This window comes from Molothrus ater, chromosome 6, assembly GCF_012460135.2.
Source record: "Molothrus ater isolate BHLD 08-10-18 breed brown headed cowbird chromosome 6, BPBGC_Mater_1.1, whole genome shotgun sequence".
Classification (NCBI taxonomy): domain Eukaryota; kingdom Metazoa; phylum Chordata; class Aves; order Passeriformes; family Icteridae; genus Molothrus; species Molothrus ater.
Genome location: NC_050483.2, coordinates 29,938,494 through 29,957,205, shown reverse-complemented (window position 1 = coordinate 29,957,205; position 18,712 = coordinate 29,938,494). Strand labels below are relative to the sequence as shown.

Genomic DNA, 18,712 nt, shown 5'->3' with positions numbered 1-18,712 from the left:
CAGTCCAAGGAGGAAGCCATCAAAAGCTTCCACTTCCCATACCAACAGCTCATTTCAAGTTACTGTCAAGTTGCTGTATGTATTTTTAAAAGTGTAACGTGTATCCTGCACTCTGAGCTGATTCAAGCATCTTGTCAAACTGCAGAAATGCAGAATTACTTAACAGAACTAAACAGTATAAAACAGAGCCACAACTGTAGTGAGTGGTAACCTGTCTCAGCCATCTGCCAAAAACGGTGAAATGGCTCCAGTGCTGAGCCTCCCTGTATACTGGGTGCTGTCACAGTTCTGTACAGCCACCCTACATCAAGAGACTTCACTTCAGTAACTTTCAGGAAAGCAGATGTTCAACAAGAGTAGTTTAAATTAGATAATAGTTCATTACCTGCCCATCAGTCTTTCAAAGGTTCTTTCCATAACTTTCTGAATTCCAAGGCGATCAATATCCCTCATGGAAAAATACTGGATGTCAAAGTTCTTCAAAATATAACTGTGAAAATAATTTTTTTAAAACCATCATTACTGGTTTAAGCTGAAATCTTGCAACCCTTACGGATGTGATTTCAAGCTTATTAATTCAGCCTTTACAAAAATAGTTTAATCTAAACCAACTTACTACTCAGCAGGATCCACATCCCTCAAACCAATGTACACAATATCAGATGCTGAAAGACAGGGCTTTAGCCAGGAAAAGCCAGGAAGTTGTGGTACCTGCAGGGAAAGGTTTGATATTAGGTCAGTTTAATAACAAAATGCTATTTGATGCTTTCCTGAAAACTCTGTATTGATTTATAGCATCCCTTCTCTCTCTAAATAGAGAAACTTCTGCACTTGATGGTTTAGCTGATGTAATCAGTCCTTACCTTCATTCCCATGTTCAACTGAGGTAAAATGATATGACTTTATCTGAGTTGAATGTCAATGGATGAAGTTTTTAACTCTTCTACATTTTCCAGTTTGAAGAGGAGGAGGACTTAAAAGCCTGGATCCACAAGCAATAGGTAATTTGCATCAGTGAGTGTAAGGAGGAATGCTAAATAGATACCTAGATGTAGATCACTTACACAGGGCACTTAATGGTCATGCTCTGTAACTTTCCAGGGACATTATGCTTAGGTGGAAGAATGAAAATCAAGGCAGCTGTATCTCTTTAGAAGAACTACCAAAGTTATGAAAATTTACAAAAAACATATTAAAGATGGATAAATTCAAAGTGGGAAGTTGAAAATAAAAGAAAAAGTAAAAGAGGGGGGGAAAGCAGGGCAGGAAGTTGGGCCTCTACAGTGGGCCACATCATGCTGGCTTTCGATGCAGAATTGAAGAGAGTAGGTCTAGTACAGCAACTGAAAGGTTATGATGAGGTCTTTGTTTTTCAGCTTTGGTAATTCAGTAGTCATGGTATGGAATTATAAAACCTTTTGCTTAGTAACACTTACTAATTTTAAGAGTGATATAAATTCAATTTCTCAAATTTCTCTTCTTCTCCTCCCAGCTCTGAAAATGGCTACAGCCAACACAGCTGTCAAGTAGCTAGAGGTTTTGTCTCCCTCTTAGACTTCTCAATTACTAATTATTCTAATTACAATATTGGATGTTTTTAAAGGTGAACACACCCATAGCTATATTTGATTACATTGGGTTAAATTAGCACAGATTATAAAAGGGATAAATGAATTGGAGACCACTAGGAAAAATAAATTCAGGTTTCAAAAATGAATTACGCAAAATTCATCATCACCACATCATAAACTGAGCACAGTAACGACATAATGGCATAACATTGTCAGATACTCCCTAGTATGAATGATTCAGTAGATTTAATACTGCAATTTCAATTATGCCTCTTTCTTTGTAAAAAAATACAATTGAATGTATTAACTGCCTTTGACAGGTTCTTTGCATTTTTCCCATGGGAAAGGAGTTGCTGATAGTAAAGCCAGAGGGGCAGACATTTTCATGGGAAGGTGTTAATAGCAGTTTGTGAGTTTGCATGGTTCCAGGAGCCCTGAAGCAGTCAGGAAAGGAGGATGATAATTTTTTTAGTTCCATTATCAACTCAGGTGCTGTATTGGATGAGAGTAAGAGGGTGAGCCACATGCAGTTCTGCACACATGATGGTTTGCTCCAGAGAGTCAGAGGGGTATTAGCCAGACAAATCATTGTCAAAGGCACATTCTCCTACTGCTAAAGAGCTGTTCAAAAATTCACAGTTGTAGAAGCCTCGTGGTACCAGCAGGACTGGTGTTAGTTTTCCTCCCTCTAAACAGGAATACAATATAGGCTAAGAAAGCCCCCCTGAATGAGTACACATGCAGAATGCCCCCCTGAGTGAATGCAGACACCTGTTTGTGCACCTGCACAGCCAGGCCTTGTCTGAGCTGCTTCTGCAGAGGCATCCGGACTGCTGCAGTTGAGGTGGGCTTGTGACAGCGTCCTATAACCAGCACCATGCCTGAGCAGCTTGCCACTAAGCATAGCCTAATCTTATTCTTTCTTCACTACTGCTGCTTGCAAGAAAGGCCTGCTCCCCCACTGACCCCAGAAAGCTTACAGGTATTCTTTTAGCAGGTCAAAAAATCCCAATAATTGTAAAAAATTACTGCTGTTCTATGCTGCTCAAGAATCAGAACCCAGCAGACCAGTATCTGCTCCTTCCCCAGCTATTACAGAACTTTAGTTTTGTTCTGTTTCCAACAAGCCATAAACTGTTCACCTTAAGTGAGCTTTAAAATTCACAAAATTTTCTCTTTCTCTTCTTATCTCCATTGAGAAAGTGTGTACAGGTGCCAAAAAGGAAAAAATATCACCCCCTCTAACTTATGGGCAAAAAAGTAGAAATACAGTAACCTTTTATATTAACCTTTTCATGTGCAGGGGGTGTTCCAAAAAGCCCCATTAGTTTTGCATTACTTTGGGAATTCCAACACATTTGTAGAGAGCACATAAGAATGACTAGAAAGAGTAAAGTATGTAAAAGCATGACACCAGATGACTCCATTGACTTGTGGATGGAAATAATTCAAAACAATTTGCAGGAGAAAAAGCAGAACTTTATGAGATGACTGCAGTATTGCCATGCTGAACAGGAACTGATGCAGTGGTATCTTCAGTAGCCATACAGATTTAAACATGCTTGTTCTTGCTTGGAAAGTATACTTCCAGCAACACAGCACCCCAAATTTGTCAGAGAAATGAGAAAATTAGGAGCAGATACTAGCAATGCAGAGTGCCAAAATAATGCAGTCAGGTTTTCTGCAGCTCCAGCATCCATTCTCAAGATGCAGTTGCTGATCCTGCTCTCTCTCTCCAGCCTAAGCTGCAGCAGCAGAAGATTGTTGTATCAGAGTTCTACTGCACAGGTGCTGCAGGTCCCTGCCACAGCCCACAGCTAAGCCAGCAGGGTACTTCAGCCTTAGGCCAACCTACTGTTCAGCATCTTGACAGCAGCAAAAACAAGCCATTCACATTCCATGTGCCCCAGGAAATAATATCATATTGATATTATTTCCTGGGGCACATGGAAATATCTTTTTGATAATCTGACCTCTTTCCAAGAAAAAGGCTCTCTTTTTAAAAGCTCACTGCAAGCAGTTCCAGCTGGTTTGATTTGTAATATTTACAGTGGAGCCAACACCAGAGCAGCCAGTTAGGAGAGATCATAGAGGAACAGCCCCTGTCAGCCCCCAAGGTTGTCAAAACATGGAAGAGCCAAACTAAGCAGAAGCAGCATGTGAGGTATGCAGGAACCAGCTGGTCCTGGAGGTGAGCTCAGCTGGGCTCTCACAGGCTGGGCTCGGGGGAGGTTCCTGCTCAGCCTCAGCAACAACGCCCTCAATGACTCAGGAGCAGCACCAGAGTCAGCTGCTGTGTACAGCTCACTGTGCAGCCCATGAGGGTGCAAACACAAAGAAAAGCTTTTTCTCACTGGTGTCTCTAAGCATGTCTGTATCTGGGTTTACATGTGTTTGTCGCACCTGTATTTAGGTGTGTGTGTACGTGCATGTGTACGCACACAGTAATACATATTTTTCCTTGTATTCTGATAGAAAAGATCTGCATTTGCAGCAGGTAAGAAAGAACCTCACATCAGCAAAGGTAAGCAACGTTCTGAGGTTGCCATGTAGGATAACTACAATCAGGATACTCACTTTATCTTGAAGCTCCCTTAGGAGAAATGAGAGAGGCTGTCCATGGAGGCTCCCAGACTGAGTTGTGAGAGGCGTGTTGATATCAGCATGTGCATCCACCCAGATCACCCCGAGGTGTGGGTGCTGCCGTGCATGGCCACTGACAGAACCAAGTGCCAGGCTGGAAGTACAGTAACAAAGTCTTTAGTCACCATTTCTCCTTCAGAACAACTACAAGGACAAAGGGGAGTCTCTGAGCTTCAGTCAGACGTGTTGTTACATTTTCATCAGACATCTGTGACAATAAAGGGAGCATCCCATACAAACTGCATGGCATGCCACTGCTGTGATTCCAGGAGGCCAAGTAACTACAGGGCTACAGTAACAGATGAGCCACAGCTCTCTGCTGTCTCTCCTCCCACACACTTAATCTTCGCCTGCTCTAGGTACAAATGCTCCAGAAAATCTAGCCTTTTTTTATTCTACTCATGACACCTTCCCCCACAATTCCTTCTTACATGCCCTACCATCTTCAACCAATTCTCAGACCAAAGGTTAGTGAAAAAGGGGAAAAAGATTCATGTTGTAAGATCTATTGCAAAATTGTCTGTGTGTAGGTATTACAAACCTATCCTAAGACACGATGGGCAAAAGAGACCTGTCACTAAACATTGCGCAATAAAGAAACTGAGCAGTTCCTCTGAAGGAACCTGATGACACAAACTTTCCCAAAGAGGAAAACCTCAGTTGTGTGTCTACACAACTGATCACAGACCAGTCTGGAACTAAGCAGTACTGTCTGAGAAGGTCAGGTTCTTGTACCTGTCTTCTATGTTCCACCCTAAAAGCCCATCCCTAAGGTATTGCCAAGAAATGACCCACAAGCTGTACCCCAAGTCCCCTTGTTTTTTAAATTAAATTCTTGTACTCCAAGCCTTGACCTGCAGCATGAACCACTAACTGTTTTTAGGTCAGCTTACCTGTGATCACCTCCCAAAGTCACACATCTGTGTCCAGCAGCTACTGCTCTGCTCACTGCATCAGCCAGCATCTGGGTGGCCAAGCCCACTGACCGCGGGTACAAAACCAGGTTGTTGTACAGCTCATCATTGGGAACTTGAGTGAAATTCAAATCTCCAAAGTCGTGCACTTGGCATCCTGGGAACACAGCAACAAAAGGAGAGAGTGACTTATTTAAATGCCTTCCCAGGGAAATGCTCAAAATCAGTTGGGCACATATGAAAGGAACAGTGAGAAAGGAATGCATCCATGTGACTGTTTGCATGGGATGCAACTGTCACAGCATTACAAATTAGAAAGTTTAAGACAACGTTATCAGCTTAAGCTTAAGACAGTTTAAATTTAGCAATGAGCTATGCGAATCATAAAAAGTAACTTAGAAAAGGTTTGGGTTTTTTAAATTATTTCATTATAAATTCTAACATGAAAAATTATCGTCTGCATTACCATCTTCCTTCTTATTTAGACAGACTGTATACAGCCTCAAATAAGATCAATTGCTTAAAGATTCCAAGGATTGCACATTTCACTAACTATAGCTACAGTTATTTTACATTTTCAAGGTCCCCAAAACTCCTGGCACAAAACTGCCAAGTAACAAATAATATAATTTTCTTACAGTACTTCCAGGCAACTCCACTGGAGGATCGAGTAGAGCTTTATTAGGAGAACCTGTCCATTTTCTCAACACAAGATATTCTAGAAGGCATTTTGAAGTCTGGGACTTTGATCCCCAAACTCTTTGAGATCCTTTCATTGTCAGTTACAGCCTGATTGACTGTTGAACCGAAGAACATTCTGGGTGTAAAACTCAGCCTTTCCTCTCAGAGACTCTCAGTTTAAGACAGGCCTCTCACTGCAGGCTCTGATGAGGGCAGTAAAGGCCCCAAGGTATTTACAGCTACAGGAACAGTGGCTTAATAAGACCACCCTGAATACCAATCATTCCTGTCCCCTTCACTCCTCAGAAACACTAGGCTGTTTGCAGTTCAAAGCATCCAGGCCAGAGGTGACATTTGGCCTTTAGCCATCCTGTGCTTAATGGGGCAATTTGAAAAATTTAAGGCAAGTCAACATGAAGAAACAGCCTTGGGGCTCTAGGTTCCTGCTTAATTTCCAGTAAGCCATTAGTCAAATGTCTAGGAAGCTGGCTCTGTGAATTTGCTTGGTGGATATTGCATAAAAGCTTACTTAAGAAATACATGACTTCTTTATATTTTAAAAGGAGTTCTAACTGGTGAGATGAACGAAGGACATTTTATTGAGTCACTTGTGCAGATTTTGTGCTGGGAAGTAGGCAAGCATACATTTTAGAGCAGGGACAGAGGTGGGCAGATATTGGGATATTTGCAAATGAACATGTCAGCTGAGCACAGCTGTTTGAGGAAGGATTGCATAGATGTCCCAGCAACTCTGAGATAACACATTCTCTGCAGTGACTTAAAGCAGTACGCAGGACCATGACATACCACTGCCAGCTTTTCAGAAGGCAGCATAGGTACCCAACTGCTTTTTTTTTCCTCCCATAGACAATACCTAATTAAGCAACAGGATGAAGGCTCTGGAATTTTGAGCCCATTTTGTTCAGATTTGAATCTGCTATCTGATCTCTGTGACCACTACATTTTCTACCCCCTGTTTCTTCTAGTGCTGTGCAGAAGCAGAAAAAAGTGAGTTCCAAGATGTTCAGAAAATGTTACAAGTTGTTTTTTTAATTTGTGTCATCCTGCAAGCTACTTCTCCCACATGTGCACACTGCTACACATTTCAGTATTTCAAAGTTTGATGAAAGTACTTGAGCATGCCTGGGAGACAAGTTTTGGAAGTAAGACTTCAATGGGTATCAAGACCTTTTGGAGAAACTCTTGTACAAGGGAATAATGCCTTTGATCCAATACCTCTGACATGTGTGAAATAAATCTGCAGTTGGGAGCCATGTGCAGTGAGTCACACATTGCAGGACAACACATTTTACAGTGTGATGGAAGAAATTATACAACTTAGATTTTGTTCTCTCCTACAGGACATACAAGCACATGGCAGTATTTTTACCCATTAAGGATGAAAAACAACTTCCTTTAATGCTATCACAAAGCTCCACCTTCAGACCAGTATAAAACAAAGATCCAACTATGCCATCATTCCTTGCACTGAGTGATTCCTTGAAGGAATCAGTTAAAATTCTCCAGGTTATGCTCTAGGTAGGCCACACGTGGCAGATTTGAGCAAGTGTGTTTAGAGAAGTAGCAAGTGTTTAGTAGTTTCTGCTTTACCCTTGCCCACCTCCAAGATCCCATGGTAGGGCAAAAAGACTTGGTTCAGCTTCTGAATAAAAGACCCCATTTGTTTCTCAGGATCACATCAGGTTTATATAGCTTAACACTTTTGTGTAATTATTTTTGTGTTATTGCAGAATTCTGGAATCTTGGCCACTTTTTGAACACACGGTACTCGTAATTGCCTCTAATTGTTTTTATAGAAAAGCCTAATGTCTGTTAAAGATGATAGATGTCTTCAGTTTTTGTTACCATCTTCTAAAGTTCAGTTAGGGTTCATGAACCTTGAAGCAGTTTATTTTCTCAGCTTTGTGCATCCCTTGTCTCTAGGCCCACTGCACTTAAGTGCTTGCAGAGGACAGCTCAGGTTTCCCAAGGTGATAAGGAATGTTTTCAGCCAGCTATCTGATTAATCTCAGAAGTACATGCTAATCCAATACTCAAGCATTAATATCTTCTCTTAATATTATTTCTTTTAAGGGTGCCTTGTGTTTTGAAAACTGGGATTTAATGACCTTAGGGCAAAGGGAAAGCTTAGTGAATAGACAGTGCACAGAGAACGAAATTCACAGTACTTAGATATGCCATGTATCCCAAAGTGTGGGAAGTCCATGTGTACACACAGTTTTTCAAATGACCAGATACTAGAGATTAAATCAACATGCACATTTGTCTTAATGATACTGAAAAAAGAAAAACAGTTCAATAAATCAGTAACTACTTCAATAATTTGACATAGCTTCTATTTAGAATCTCAGCTATTAGTCTAAAACTTAAAGATCTGAATTGTTTTCCATTTCATCTGCCTGCTTGCACATAGATTTAAGTTTATTTCTTAAATCAAAGCTCCCTCAACTACATTATTTGTGCACAGAAATTGCTCATGGATAGACATGCTGTACTGCTGTGCAGTCTGGGGGATTTTGCTGTTATTTGGCCATTAGTGAAAGATTTTTCAATCTACCTCACCAAGCAATATCCATTTACCTTCTTTGGTAGCTGGGACACTCTTTGTTTTATACAGATACTAATACTTAAAAACAAAACAGCTTTTTAAATCAGCACCGAAAGTCAACATGAAGAATATATGGAGCCTTTTAAAAGGCAGTAGATTCAAGTTCTGAAAGGCAGAAAACGCTATGGGCAGATAGGAAAGCCAGCTTCCTTACATTCATTAGAAAGCACAGCATCCACACCATTTGTCAGTGAAGCAGGTCAGGTCTAGCCAGGATTAAAGTTCTTTTAAATGGAAACATACCATAAGTACCATACAGAACTTAAGGAGGAAGCAGCACAAACATTTTGCTAGTAATGAAAGAACATAAAACTAAATGTGATCAAAAGTCTTCTGTTCACACTTTCAAGCCCTACCAGAAATTACTTTCAAATGAAAAATATATTATGTCTGATTCATTAGTCAATTATCAACAGTGCAGGAAATTTATAGCAACCAAATACATACAAGTCAGCTCCACCAACAGCCTGGTTCTAGCAGAGATCCCTTCTTGAAATGAGGTAAACAAAAGAGCAGGTCTGAGTAATCTATTTGTGTTACAGAAGCTTGAAAGAGATACAAGGGAGATAAAGGTGTCAATCTGAGCAGGAGCACACAGTGCAGTTACATAACTCACACTGCACATGCACAGCAGCCTGTCACAAAGCACAACCAGCTCAGGAGTGCAATCCAAGGGCTTCAATGCCCCCTCTATCATCAGGGCTGCTGGGGGCACATTTCAGCCAAAAAATTAATACATTAGCTTGAATAGTTTGCACAGAGGTCACTCCCAGGTTAATTTCTTTTGATCAGAACAGGTTAGGGAAAGATCACACAGGCATTCAACCTGCAGTAAGCTGTCATTTATCCAGCCTGCACAGCCAGAACCTTACTTGTATCAGGTAGAACAAATCTTCATTATTCCTACTTAGGAGCCTTAGACTTCAAATAAAAAACTTTAAAAAAAGAAAAAAAAAATCACACACAGAAAAAAAAACTCACAAAAAAAACCCAACAACAAACAAAACCCCAAAACATCAACCAACCAAAAAGAAAAACAAACAAACAAACAAACACAACCTTACACCACCAAACAAAGAAACCCCAACAAATTAAGTGTATACCTGAAAAAGCTTCCTCGCATGCCTTTTCAAATAAGCTGTTGATGTATCAGTCATGCTCAAGTCAGTTATTTTGCCATTAGTGAATGATTTTATAACCTTTCACTGGGGACATAACACATCTTTCAGCAAGCTGTATGACACGTCTGAAGTTCACTTCCTATTATAAGCAAAATACAGACAGTAGCCAGCAGTTACTACAGTAATTTCCCTGCACAGGTTTAGAGAATTGTGCTCTGTAAAAACAGGCAGCTCATGTCAGGTGGCATTTCATTGGAAAACATCTGGGCAGCAGCACAGAAAGCCTCCCCCCATCCTCCTCTACTAGGAAATTGCACCAGCAACAGAAGCAGCAAACTTGACAGTAGGAGATTCAGCTCTGCAGACCCAGGCTGTTTGCTGACATTGCCCCATGGCACATTCACATAAACATAACAGCTCTGCAAGCCAGCAGATGGGAACTGGAACAAAAGCACGAGGAACATGGGATAGGACTGATCTCCCAACACTGCTGGTTTACACTGGGCATTTGTGAACTGGACTTAAAAAAAAACCCAAAACCTAAATTAGTGGGAAAAGTAAATCCTGTCCTGGATGAACTACTGTCAAAGGAATCTGGAAACTCTACAGTTACTAGACCTTCTTTCATACTATGTTATATACAAAGTTGCTCACATGCAAGCATCACTCCTGCAAACTGTTTTCTCAGCTATAGCACCATTTACTAAACCACCACAAACACATAAAGGCCTTTTAGGATGCAATGACTATTATGAACAATGTTTATAGGCAAACTTAACATTTTACTTCACATGAATGAAACCAGGTTACCATCCTTCTTTTCAGTATAAACCCATTGGCTTATGGTGGGGACTTTGTAATCCTTTCTCAGAGACACTGTCAAAATGTTACACAACAGCAAACAAATTATTCAATTCATTATGACCAATGCATTCTAAAGCTTTTTTTTTTTTTTTAAGGCAGTTTTAACCCTCCAGAATTATCCAGGACGTGTGTGTATTACAACTACACAAACAAAGTGCATGCTTTTGTTTAACATGAATAGGAAATTAGGCTAGCAAGGCTCCCACTGCAAGAGACAGACTTCTGCAGCCTAATTTAGTCATAGCCTGCTTGCTAGGAACTTCATTACACAGCATCTACTTCTCTTTAAACTGAACAGGTATCTGCTAGAAGAGGTATAGGTATATATAGGTTGGATACACAGTTGATGGCCCAACAGATACCTCTCAGCTCTAAAATTTCACTTCCTAAAAGGCAAGTTCTTGTATGAGCAATTCCCATCCTTTTATTTGAAATTTTGAAAGGTCTGGTTTAAGACAAAGTTTCTGTAGCTGTAAATATTAAAAAAGGTTCATCTCCTACAAAAGCAACAAGCAGACCCAATTCCAACTGCTGCCCCAAGTCTGTAGTCAAGATGTCCCTTGCATAAAGAGAGCCAAAAATTATTTTTCCCATCCCAAATCAAGCAGCCACCTCATTTCCCTTTGAAAATGGCTTATAACTTTAATCTCTGATGAAATTCAATGCAGTTGACCTTGAAAGGTCTTCAAAAACGTCAGTCTGAGGTGTTGGGAAACATTTGCACTGTGGCTTGCATCAGAGAGAAGGGCGCAGCTATAGCGTGTGCCACAGCACCACCAAACCTTGCACATGTTCTAAAAAATTCCTTTCAAATAAGCTTAACCCAGGCACAGCTCCTGACAACAACACCACAATGAGGTCCTTACAGCCACGAGGATCACAATGCCAAAAGAGCTTTCCTCAACAATAGGCACCTTGTGCTTTAGATTGTTACAAAAGTAAACGGTTATATTACATTCCTTAACCCAGGCAGGTAACACTTGAGAGGAAGGGACAGTAAAATATATTAGAGATTACTGAAATCCTCTTCCTCCCTCTTAACCAGCTGGGAGAAACTAATATCTGACCACTTCTTCATATACAAATGAAATCTGGTGGGTTGTTGGTCTGTGGGTTTTTGGGGTTTTTTTGGTTTTTTTTTTGTATTTAACTTCAGTGCTTCATCCTCTGCTTTTCAGCAGATTGTGTTATAATAGAAATTACCACCTTTCATCCAACACGAGTCCTCCATACCATATTCACATAAGCATACACCTGCCATAGGTCTCTTGGTCTTGTGAGGCCACAACAAGACACATGATTAAGTTTCAAATGAGAAAGCAGTAATAGATCATGTGTACTGTAAAGCAGATCAAAATCCAACTCATTACCTAATTTTCCCTCTGTCATCTCCCTTTGTGTATCCCCCCAGTAACTCCACTCCTTCAACAGAATTAATAGTAAAAAAAATTAAACCAGAATGTAATCTAAATGTACTCCAATCCAAAGAATTATATAGGTGCAGAAATTCAGCTAAGTCATGTATTAAAACTAATTTTATAATACGAAAATATCTAGGATGAAGGGTATCACTATAAATAAAAAAAATAAAACCCCCAAGAGCTCTGTTCATTGGTCCCTCACCCTAGTCTCCCTTTATTTAAAGATCAGGAAGAAATAATTCAGGTTTTTCTGATCTTCACCAGCCTAGCTTTATTTTTAAAGGTTTTTAAACTAAGCTGACACACAGAACAATTATAGTTAAAGCACCAAGTGACATTTACCCCAAATTCACAAAGATGCTTTTAAAGCTAATTTCATAGAGTGCAACCTTGAATATGCACCAGCCAAATGGGAGACACAAAAACAAACATTCAATTGATGGATGGCTGACACAAAGCTTTTCATTCCAAAGCAGACTGTGTGCTCCATCAGCATGGGGAAGGGAAGGGAATATCAGAACCAACTGACTGCAAGGACTGCTCTATTTACAGTGTTGGCATTTTTCTCCTGGCTTCCAAGGCTACCTGTACTCATGCAAATATCGAAGGTACAGCACTCAAAAGGATAAACTGCAGCTGCTGAGCAGAGCTGTGCATGGCAGAGCACACCCCCCAGGGGAGCTCAGCCTCCCCTGCTCAAGGCAAGACAGCCAATGAGGTCTGCTGGGAAGATGCAACCTAAAAACTGCGTTAGTGGAGGCCTCCTCAAAGCAGCTCTCCTCCAAAACCCCAGCAGGGCTCCTTCTGCCTGCCAGCTCATCAGAGCCAGGTCCTGCCTGCCTTCCCTCACAGACTGGAGCAGCACCTGCCCTTGATGCATTTTGACAAGTGGCATCATTTCAAACACTCACTGCAAATGCAAGTTACAATCGGCCCCTTCGGCTGTGCTTTGATTTTTGACAAACCACTGGTCTTTGAAGGTAACCAATCATGGCTAATCCACATTTGAGAGGTAAACAAGAAGAGCAGAGTCCCATGGATCTTTATCTCTGTATAAATAAAAAGAGGTAATTAAGTCTGGTTCCAGAAATAAGTTGCAGTACTACATAAGTATGTTGTACTGATATTATTAAACAGAACTGTTTGGGCATGCTTGTGTCTAAGGGAAAGGAAAGAGGACTGCCATTTACCCATTTAGTTTCAGGGGAAAAGGAGGGGGAGAGGGTGTTCCTGGATTAAAAAAATGCATTCCTATTCCTGCTTTGTAGGGAAGAAGCTGTTAGTCTGACCTCTTTATGTTATATCCAAACTGATTTTTGGTCCTGAGGATGTTCCTAGCACGTGAATACTTAGCTTTGACAATACTAGCACCAGATGTGATCAGAAATAAAAATAGATAAACAGTAGCATTTCTTACCTCAACAATGCAGAGATTTAACTAAATAACATGCTGCTTAAATGCCAGCAGTTATTTAGAATTTTGCCTGTCTCCCACTTCATCAACAGCAGAAAACATAACTCAAAAAAAGCCAGATCTTGATGTTATCCGTACAACAAATTTAGAGTTTTTTGGAATTCTAGAGATTAGAGATATTTGACTGGCTGTACTAATGTCTTTACAAGTTTAAAATACTGAGTTTTGAAGAGAAATAACTGAGGTAAAAGCTAGTGCAAAACAAAGCTAGAATCCAAGAATCCATTCCTAACAGATCTTGTTTCTAACGTGTAAATCCAATTTCAGTCCAAATACAGGGCAAGCAGAATGGTACAGTTTGTCAAATTCTTCAGGGATACAGGTAACTTTTTAAACACATTTACTGGATGGACTGATGAACATTATGTTCCCAACAATGCAGCTGCAACTCTTTCCAGTCCAAATCCGCTGAATCCCAGCACCTATACTTATTTATGCATAATTGGTGCATAACTAAAAAACTGTTTATCTTCCTTCTAAACTCTTTACTGAAGATGATTTAGGTGGACAAAAAAAAAAAAAAAGGAGATATGTAGAAGCAGCTGCCTCATGATTTATTAAGAGTGATATGAGCTGTCTTGGTGAAGAAGCAAAGTTGAATTGCTATTTATGGCAGCAGATGTCAACAGGAGTCCAATGGTTTTGGGCAAAGCAGTAGTGTAACTCCAGAGACACGGGGATTAACAGCTCCACTCCTCTTTTAGAGGAGGTTACTCCTTTCTGAGTCACTGCACTGACCTCATGAAACCTATGACTGAAGAATTTTTCCAGTCCAACAGAAGAATGGTGATATGATGCTCATTCTCTCTGACACGTGCAGTTCCCCTCTGTGTGTAAGCCACACGTCTCTGCAGTTCACCAACTTGTCAAGCCAGCAACTCAGATCCAAACTTTGCCAATCAATCCTACACTAACCCAAATCCAAGCCTGACTAAGCTCAGCAACCCAGCTGCATGCAGTTCTAAATAAAGACCAAAAAAATTTAATTCAGCAATCAACAACAGTCAACACACAAGAATGAATACTTGGGAAGAAATCTTACACTAAAGTTGTTCCTGTGCCAGCAGCAGCGCAGATGCTCTAGGTCACCTCAAAGGCTACAGAAAGAAACAGTAGCTCTCTATTAAGTCTAACACTGAGTAAGGCCTTTCTCTTCTCAAGTAAAAGGATTAGGCAAAACTTTGGATTGAAGTTTGCTCAGATTCTCTGCCTAATCTGCAGCAAACAGGAGAGGCCAAATAAATTCTCACTTTAAAAAACTTCATACTTTGCACCTTCAGTAGCTTATGTATCTGCCACCTATCTCCCCCACTCCTAGCCAAAAAAAGTCCAAAAGCCTCCACATATTGCACCCATTTCTGTTTACTGTTAGAGCAATACATAGACCTACATGCTTTACACCCTTTTCTCTCCCATGCCAAGGAGCTGTGGGGTCTCTTTTCACATGGCACTTTTACTTCTTTGGCAACATGTCCTTTAAACTGATAATATTTTAGTTTCCCTTAGGAGAGGAAGCAAAGCCAAAAGACAAACATCTCCAAGGTGAATAAAAATCCCCACAGGCAGAGTAAATTATACTTTAATTTACTCCTGCTAGACTTGCACACCCACTGCTTTTGGCTTGGGACTCCTGCTACAGTAACTCTGAGTACCCCTTGAGCTAGTACCAACAGGTAACTGATCTCTCTGCTCCTGACAAGGGGAAAAAAGTCATATTGGTGGCTCAGATTCATCTCTGATAGTCTGGTACAGACTAGCAACAACATCTGCCTCTGTGCTCCCTCCTCGGATTTCAGCCTAAGCATAAACAAGCAGTTCACAGGCAGTCATTGATTGAGGCAGCCAAGAAGTTACTATACCATGTAAGTATGGTCACAGAATCTGTCAAGGGAGGTATTCCCCCCAAAAAATAGAAATTGGAATAGCAGCTCAGAACATGCAATAGGACTATGAAAGAACAAAAATTAGGATAGGGTCAAAGGAACAATAAAATTCCACCACCCCCGCCCCCCAAATGCACCAGACAGTGAAAGCAAAGTGGAAAACAATGGAAAAAGTGGAAACAAAAGTTTAGTGTTCTCACTCTTTCTGATATGGCTGGAGCATTATCAACAGAAGTCACTAAATAAGGCAGAAAAACATGTGAAGAGCCATGTGGCTGCTTCTTATTCAAAGCAACAAACATAGTATATGCATCTTACTACCCAAATGCTGCCTTTTGGAGAACCCTCCAGAGCACCTTCATTTTATACAGGTTGAGTTGAACTTGAATTACAAATGGAAAATTAATAAATCAAAACTTTAAATAAATAAATTTTAACATTTCAGGCAAAGAGAAGAGTCTGATCACCAGAAATCTCTTCCACATGAAAGACAGAGAGGGCAATTTCCAGAGTTACTGTTAATGCAGAGGAATACTGCTTCTTTCCCCCCATCTGTGCTTCTTTAGATGGCCCAGAATCTAGCCTCACTCTTGTACTGGGAAGCATCATTCCACATTTCATACTTGGCTTCAAACTGGTAATGACAAGGAAAATCAAGTTTATAGCATTTTTTCATATCCAAGCAGGGAATGGGGACAAGTAACAAACAGTTTCTATATGCACTCACATACACAGACCCTGTGGTCACAAATGCTTCAGAACTATCCACTACAGATGAAGAAGCCCTGTGTCTTAGACAAATGATATTTATTCTTAAAGGAGAAACCTAGTCTGCTGCAATACAGTTTGCCTGTTAATGGAAAACAATCAAGAATCCATCAAAATTATTAACTCCTATAATAAAACAGATAAATAGACTGTCCAAATTAATAATTAGAATTATACTGTGGCTCCATTCATACTGTGGTCTTCTTAAAAGTATGAGCAGAAAATTCATAGTGTTAGAAAGACAGAGAAAGCAGCTAAAGTTTTACTGCCAGTTCAGCATACCACAGGACTCCAAATAATGGTCCAATGGCACTATTACAACAGTACTGCAGCCAAAGCTATCCTGGCATCCCAGAGAAGAAAAATAAGCAGGCCACATATAAAAACAATAATTTGTTAAGTTTCCAAGAACAACAAATGTGTACAGTACAAAAGGCTACATGGCAGCATCCTCCTCCATCCAGAACCCTCTCCTCAAGCAGATTGTCTTTGCACTGCAAACCACTCCTCTGTGCATGCTGGTGACTGTCATCGTTGCAGGATGGGCCCTCACAGCAGAACCTGTTCTTAAAAGGGCTGCAGAGATTTAAGCAGCAATAGACATCAACACCACCTTAAAAAACAAACCAACCCCACCCCAGTGGAAGAACATGCCAGCAATAGGAAACTGCAACTGCAGAAGGAAGAGCCTCTAAAAATTGTAAGGGAACAGCAAGAAGATATCTCCATGTGCATAACTGATTGATGAGTAAACAACCCATAAGAAACTAAGCAGTGAAAGTATTTGTTTAATTTAGTTTAACTGGCTTCATTTCTATCCCCATAACATTTTGATGCTGGAATCCAGAAAGGACTCGAATTTCCCTTTCTTTCTACCTTCTACAAGCTCTTATTGAAGTGAGCTTGTGTCAGGCAAATGAGAGGGCTTCTTCTTCTAATTTTAAATTTTGTTGGGTTTTGTGGGTTTGGAGTTTTCATCAAAGAATTCTTACAAACTGGAAACATTAGCTCTGAACCACTTGAAAGAGAACTCCAAGCCTTCCAGTATAAAATTCTGTCATTGATACAAAATAATCTGCTGCCTATGGGCTTATTTAGAAGAGCATGCTCCTTTCAAGCCTAGCAATTTGTTAGTTTCAAATAAACTTTAGGCTCAGTAACTATTCCAGTACAAAGCTCTTTTAGATGCCCTCTTGCACACTTGCTGAGGTTATAGCGCTTGCTCACTAGAATTTAAGTGTTGCCAATGACGGCAAGTGTCTCTACTTTGCACAAAACAAGCGAGAAAAAGAGTATCTACTCATGTGGCTGCCAACTGGGACTTTTCAGCTTGTGAATCATAAGATATGCAGGATATGCCTACAGGGCTGCACAGAGCAATTGTTTCTGTTTTGAAGAGTTCTTAAATTCAGAATAAAATTGCTAGAGGATTATTAGGCAATTATCTCTCTATGCATCTAATCCTCACTGACACTAACCACCCAGGGAGCAGATACTGGTTCTTTCTGTGGTCCATCCCTGCAATCCATCCTCATCACACCATTTTCAGTAACATTCTTTAGATTAAAGATTCTCCAAGACGCAGTTCAGCTTTACAAGTTTCTATCCCTTGTGTCCTGTTTCTTGTAACTGTGGTACAGCTTTCTGCAGGTCTCAGCTTGTAGAAGTAATAGATGTGAGAAGCTGAATCACAATTAAGTGCATGGATTTGCTTGCACAAAAAGACCAGAAACAGCCTGTTCACAGGGTGGTATTTGCAAGCGTTTTCAAAGACTTCACACGAGACCTCATACATAAAACCGAGGACTTCTCCAGAAAATTCTGAATTTCATCACCTAGAAGCATACGAATCTTTTAGGAACAACCTGGTAAAAAACACAGAAGGGAATAAAAAAGAAAAGGCAAAGCCCACAGTGTGTGATATGCCGAGGATCACAGTTACTTGTCTGGATGCCATAGGCTCACACAGAGCTGCAAAGAGCCTCTCGCTTCCCCGGCTCTCCCGGAGTCAGCACGGGAGCAGCAAGCACACGCTCCGTGTGCCGGTGCAGCGCTCGCTCTGCGTCCCGCTGTTCCGGGCAGCCGGGACCACCGGCCGCTCTTTGTTCGGGACCCCCGCAGGGCCCCGTGCGGCTCCTCCCGTACGAAATGCGACGAGCCTCTCCCTGCCGGCACCTCCGCAAGGCTGCGGGCATCGCCGGGGCACGGTGCGCTCCGTGAGTCCCGGGAGGCAGGAGCCGTCTGTCCCCCGCCGCAGGGAGCGGCTGAGTCACGCTGCCCCGAGAGGCGAGGGGGCGATGCGGGCAGCCCCGCAGCCACCCCCGCCCGCCCGCCCGCCCGCCCGCCCGCCGCGCAGTGCTCACCGAGCCCGGCCAGCCGCTCCACCAGCCCCGCGGCGCGGAGGGTAGCGGGGCCGTGGTCCACTCCTCGCCGTTTCTGCGAGACAAAGAGAGGGGAACGCGTCAGACAGCGCTGCCCGCAGCCAGGTACGCGAGCCCCGTCGGGGAGGGAGAGCAGGGCGACGCGGCACCCAGCGGCACCCGGCGCCCCCCGCGATGCCCACCTGGCCCCTGGAGAGCGGGGCTCCCACCAGCGCCACGGAGTGCGCCCGGCGGCGCAGCGGGAGCGCGGTGAGGGGCTGGGTGCGGGGCCGGGCGCGGAGCAGGCGGGCGAGGGGCCCGCGCAAGGCCATGGCGGGGCGATGCTGATGCTGCTGCTGCCGCTGCTGCTGCCGCGCGCCGCC

At 41.9% G+C, this 18,712-nt stretch overlaps 1 protein-coding gene across 1 annotated transcript in view; it reads right to left on the bottom strand.

Moving 5' to 3' along the window:
* The window catches only part of ARG2 (arginase 2), a 21,020-nt gene extending 2,309 nt beyond the window's left edge, over nt 1-18,711 (bottom strand). The window contains exons 1-6 of the mRNA XM_036383971.2: nt 18,533-18,711; nt 18,333-18,405; nt 5,108-5,285; nt 4,149-4,308; nt 617-711; nt 386-490 (exon numbers count right to left, since the gene is read on the bottom strand). Coding sequence (XP_036239864.1) covers nt 386-490; nt 617-711; nt 4,149-4,308; nt 5,108-5,285; nt 18,333-18,405; nt 18,533-18,661 — 740 coding nt within the window. The 5' untranslated portion in view covers nt 18,662-18,711. The remainder of the gene's footprint in view (nt 1-385; nt 491-616; nt 712-4,148; nt 4,309-5,107; nt 5,286-18,332; nt 18,406-18,532) is intronic.
* Between the last annotated feature and the right edge of the window lies 1 nt (nt 18,712).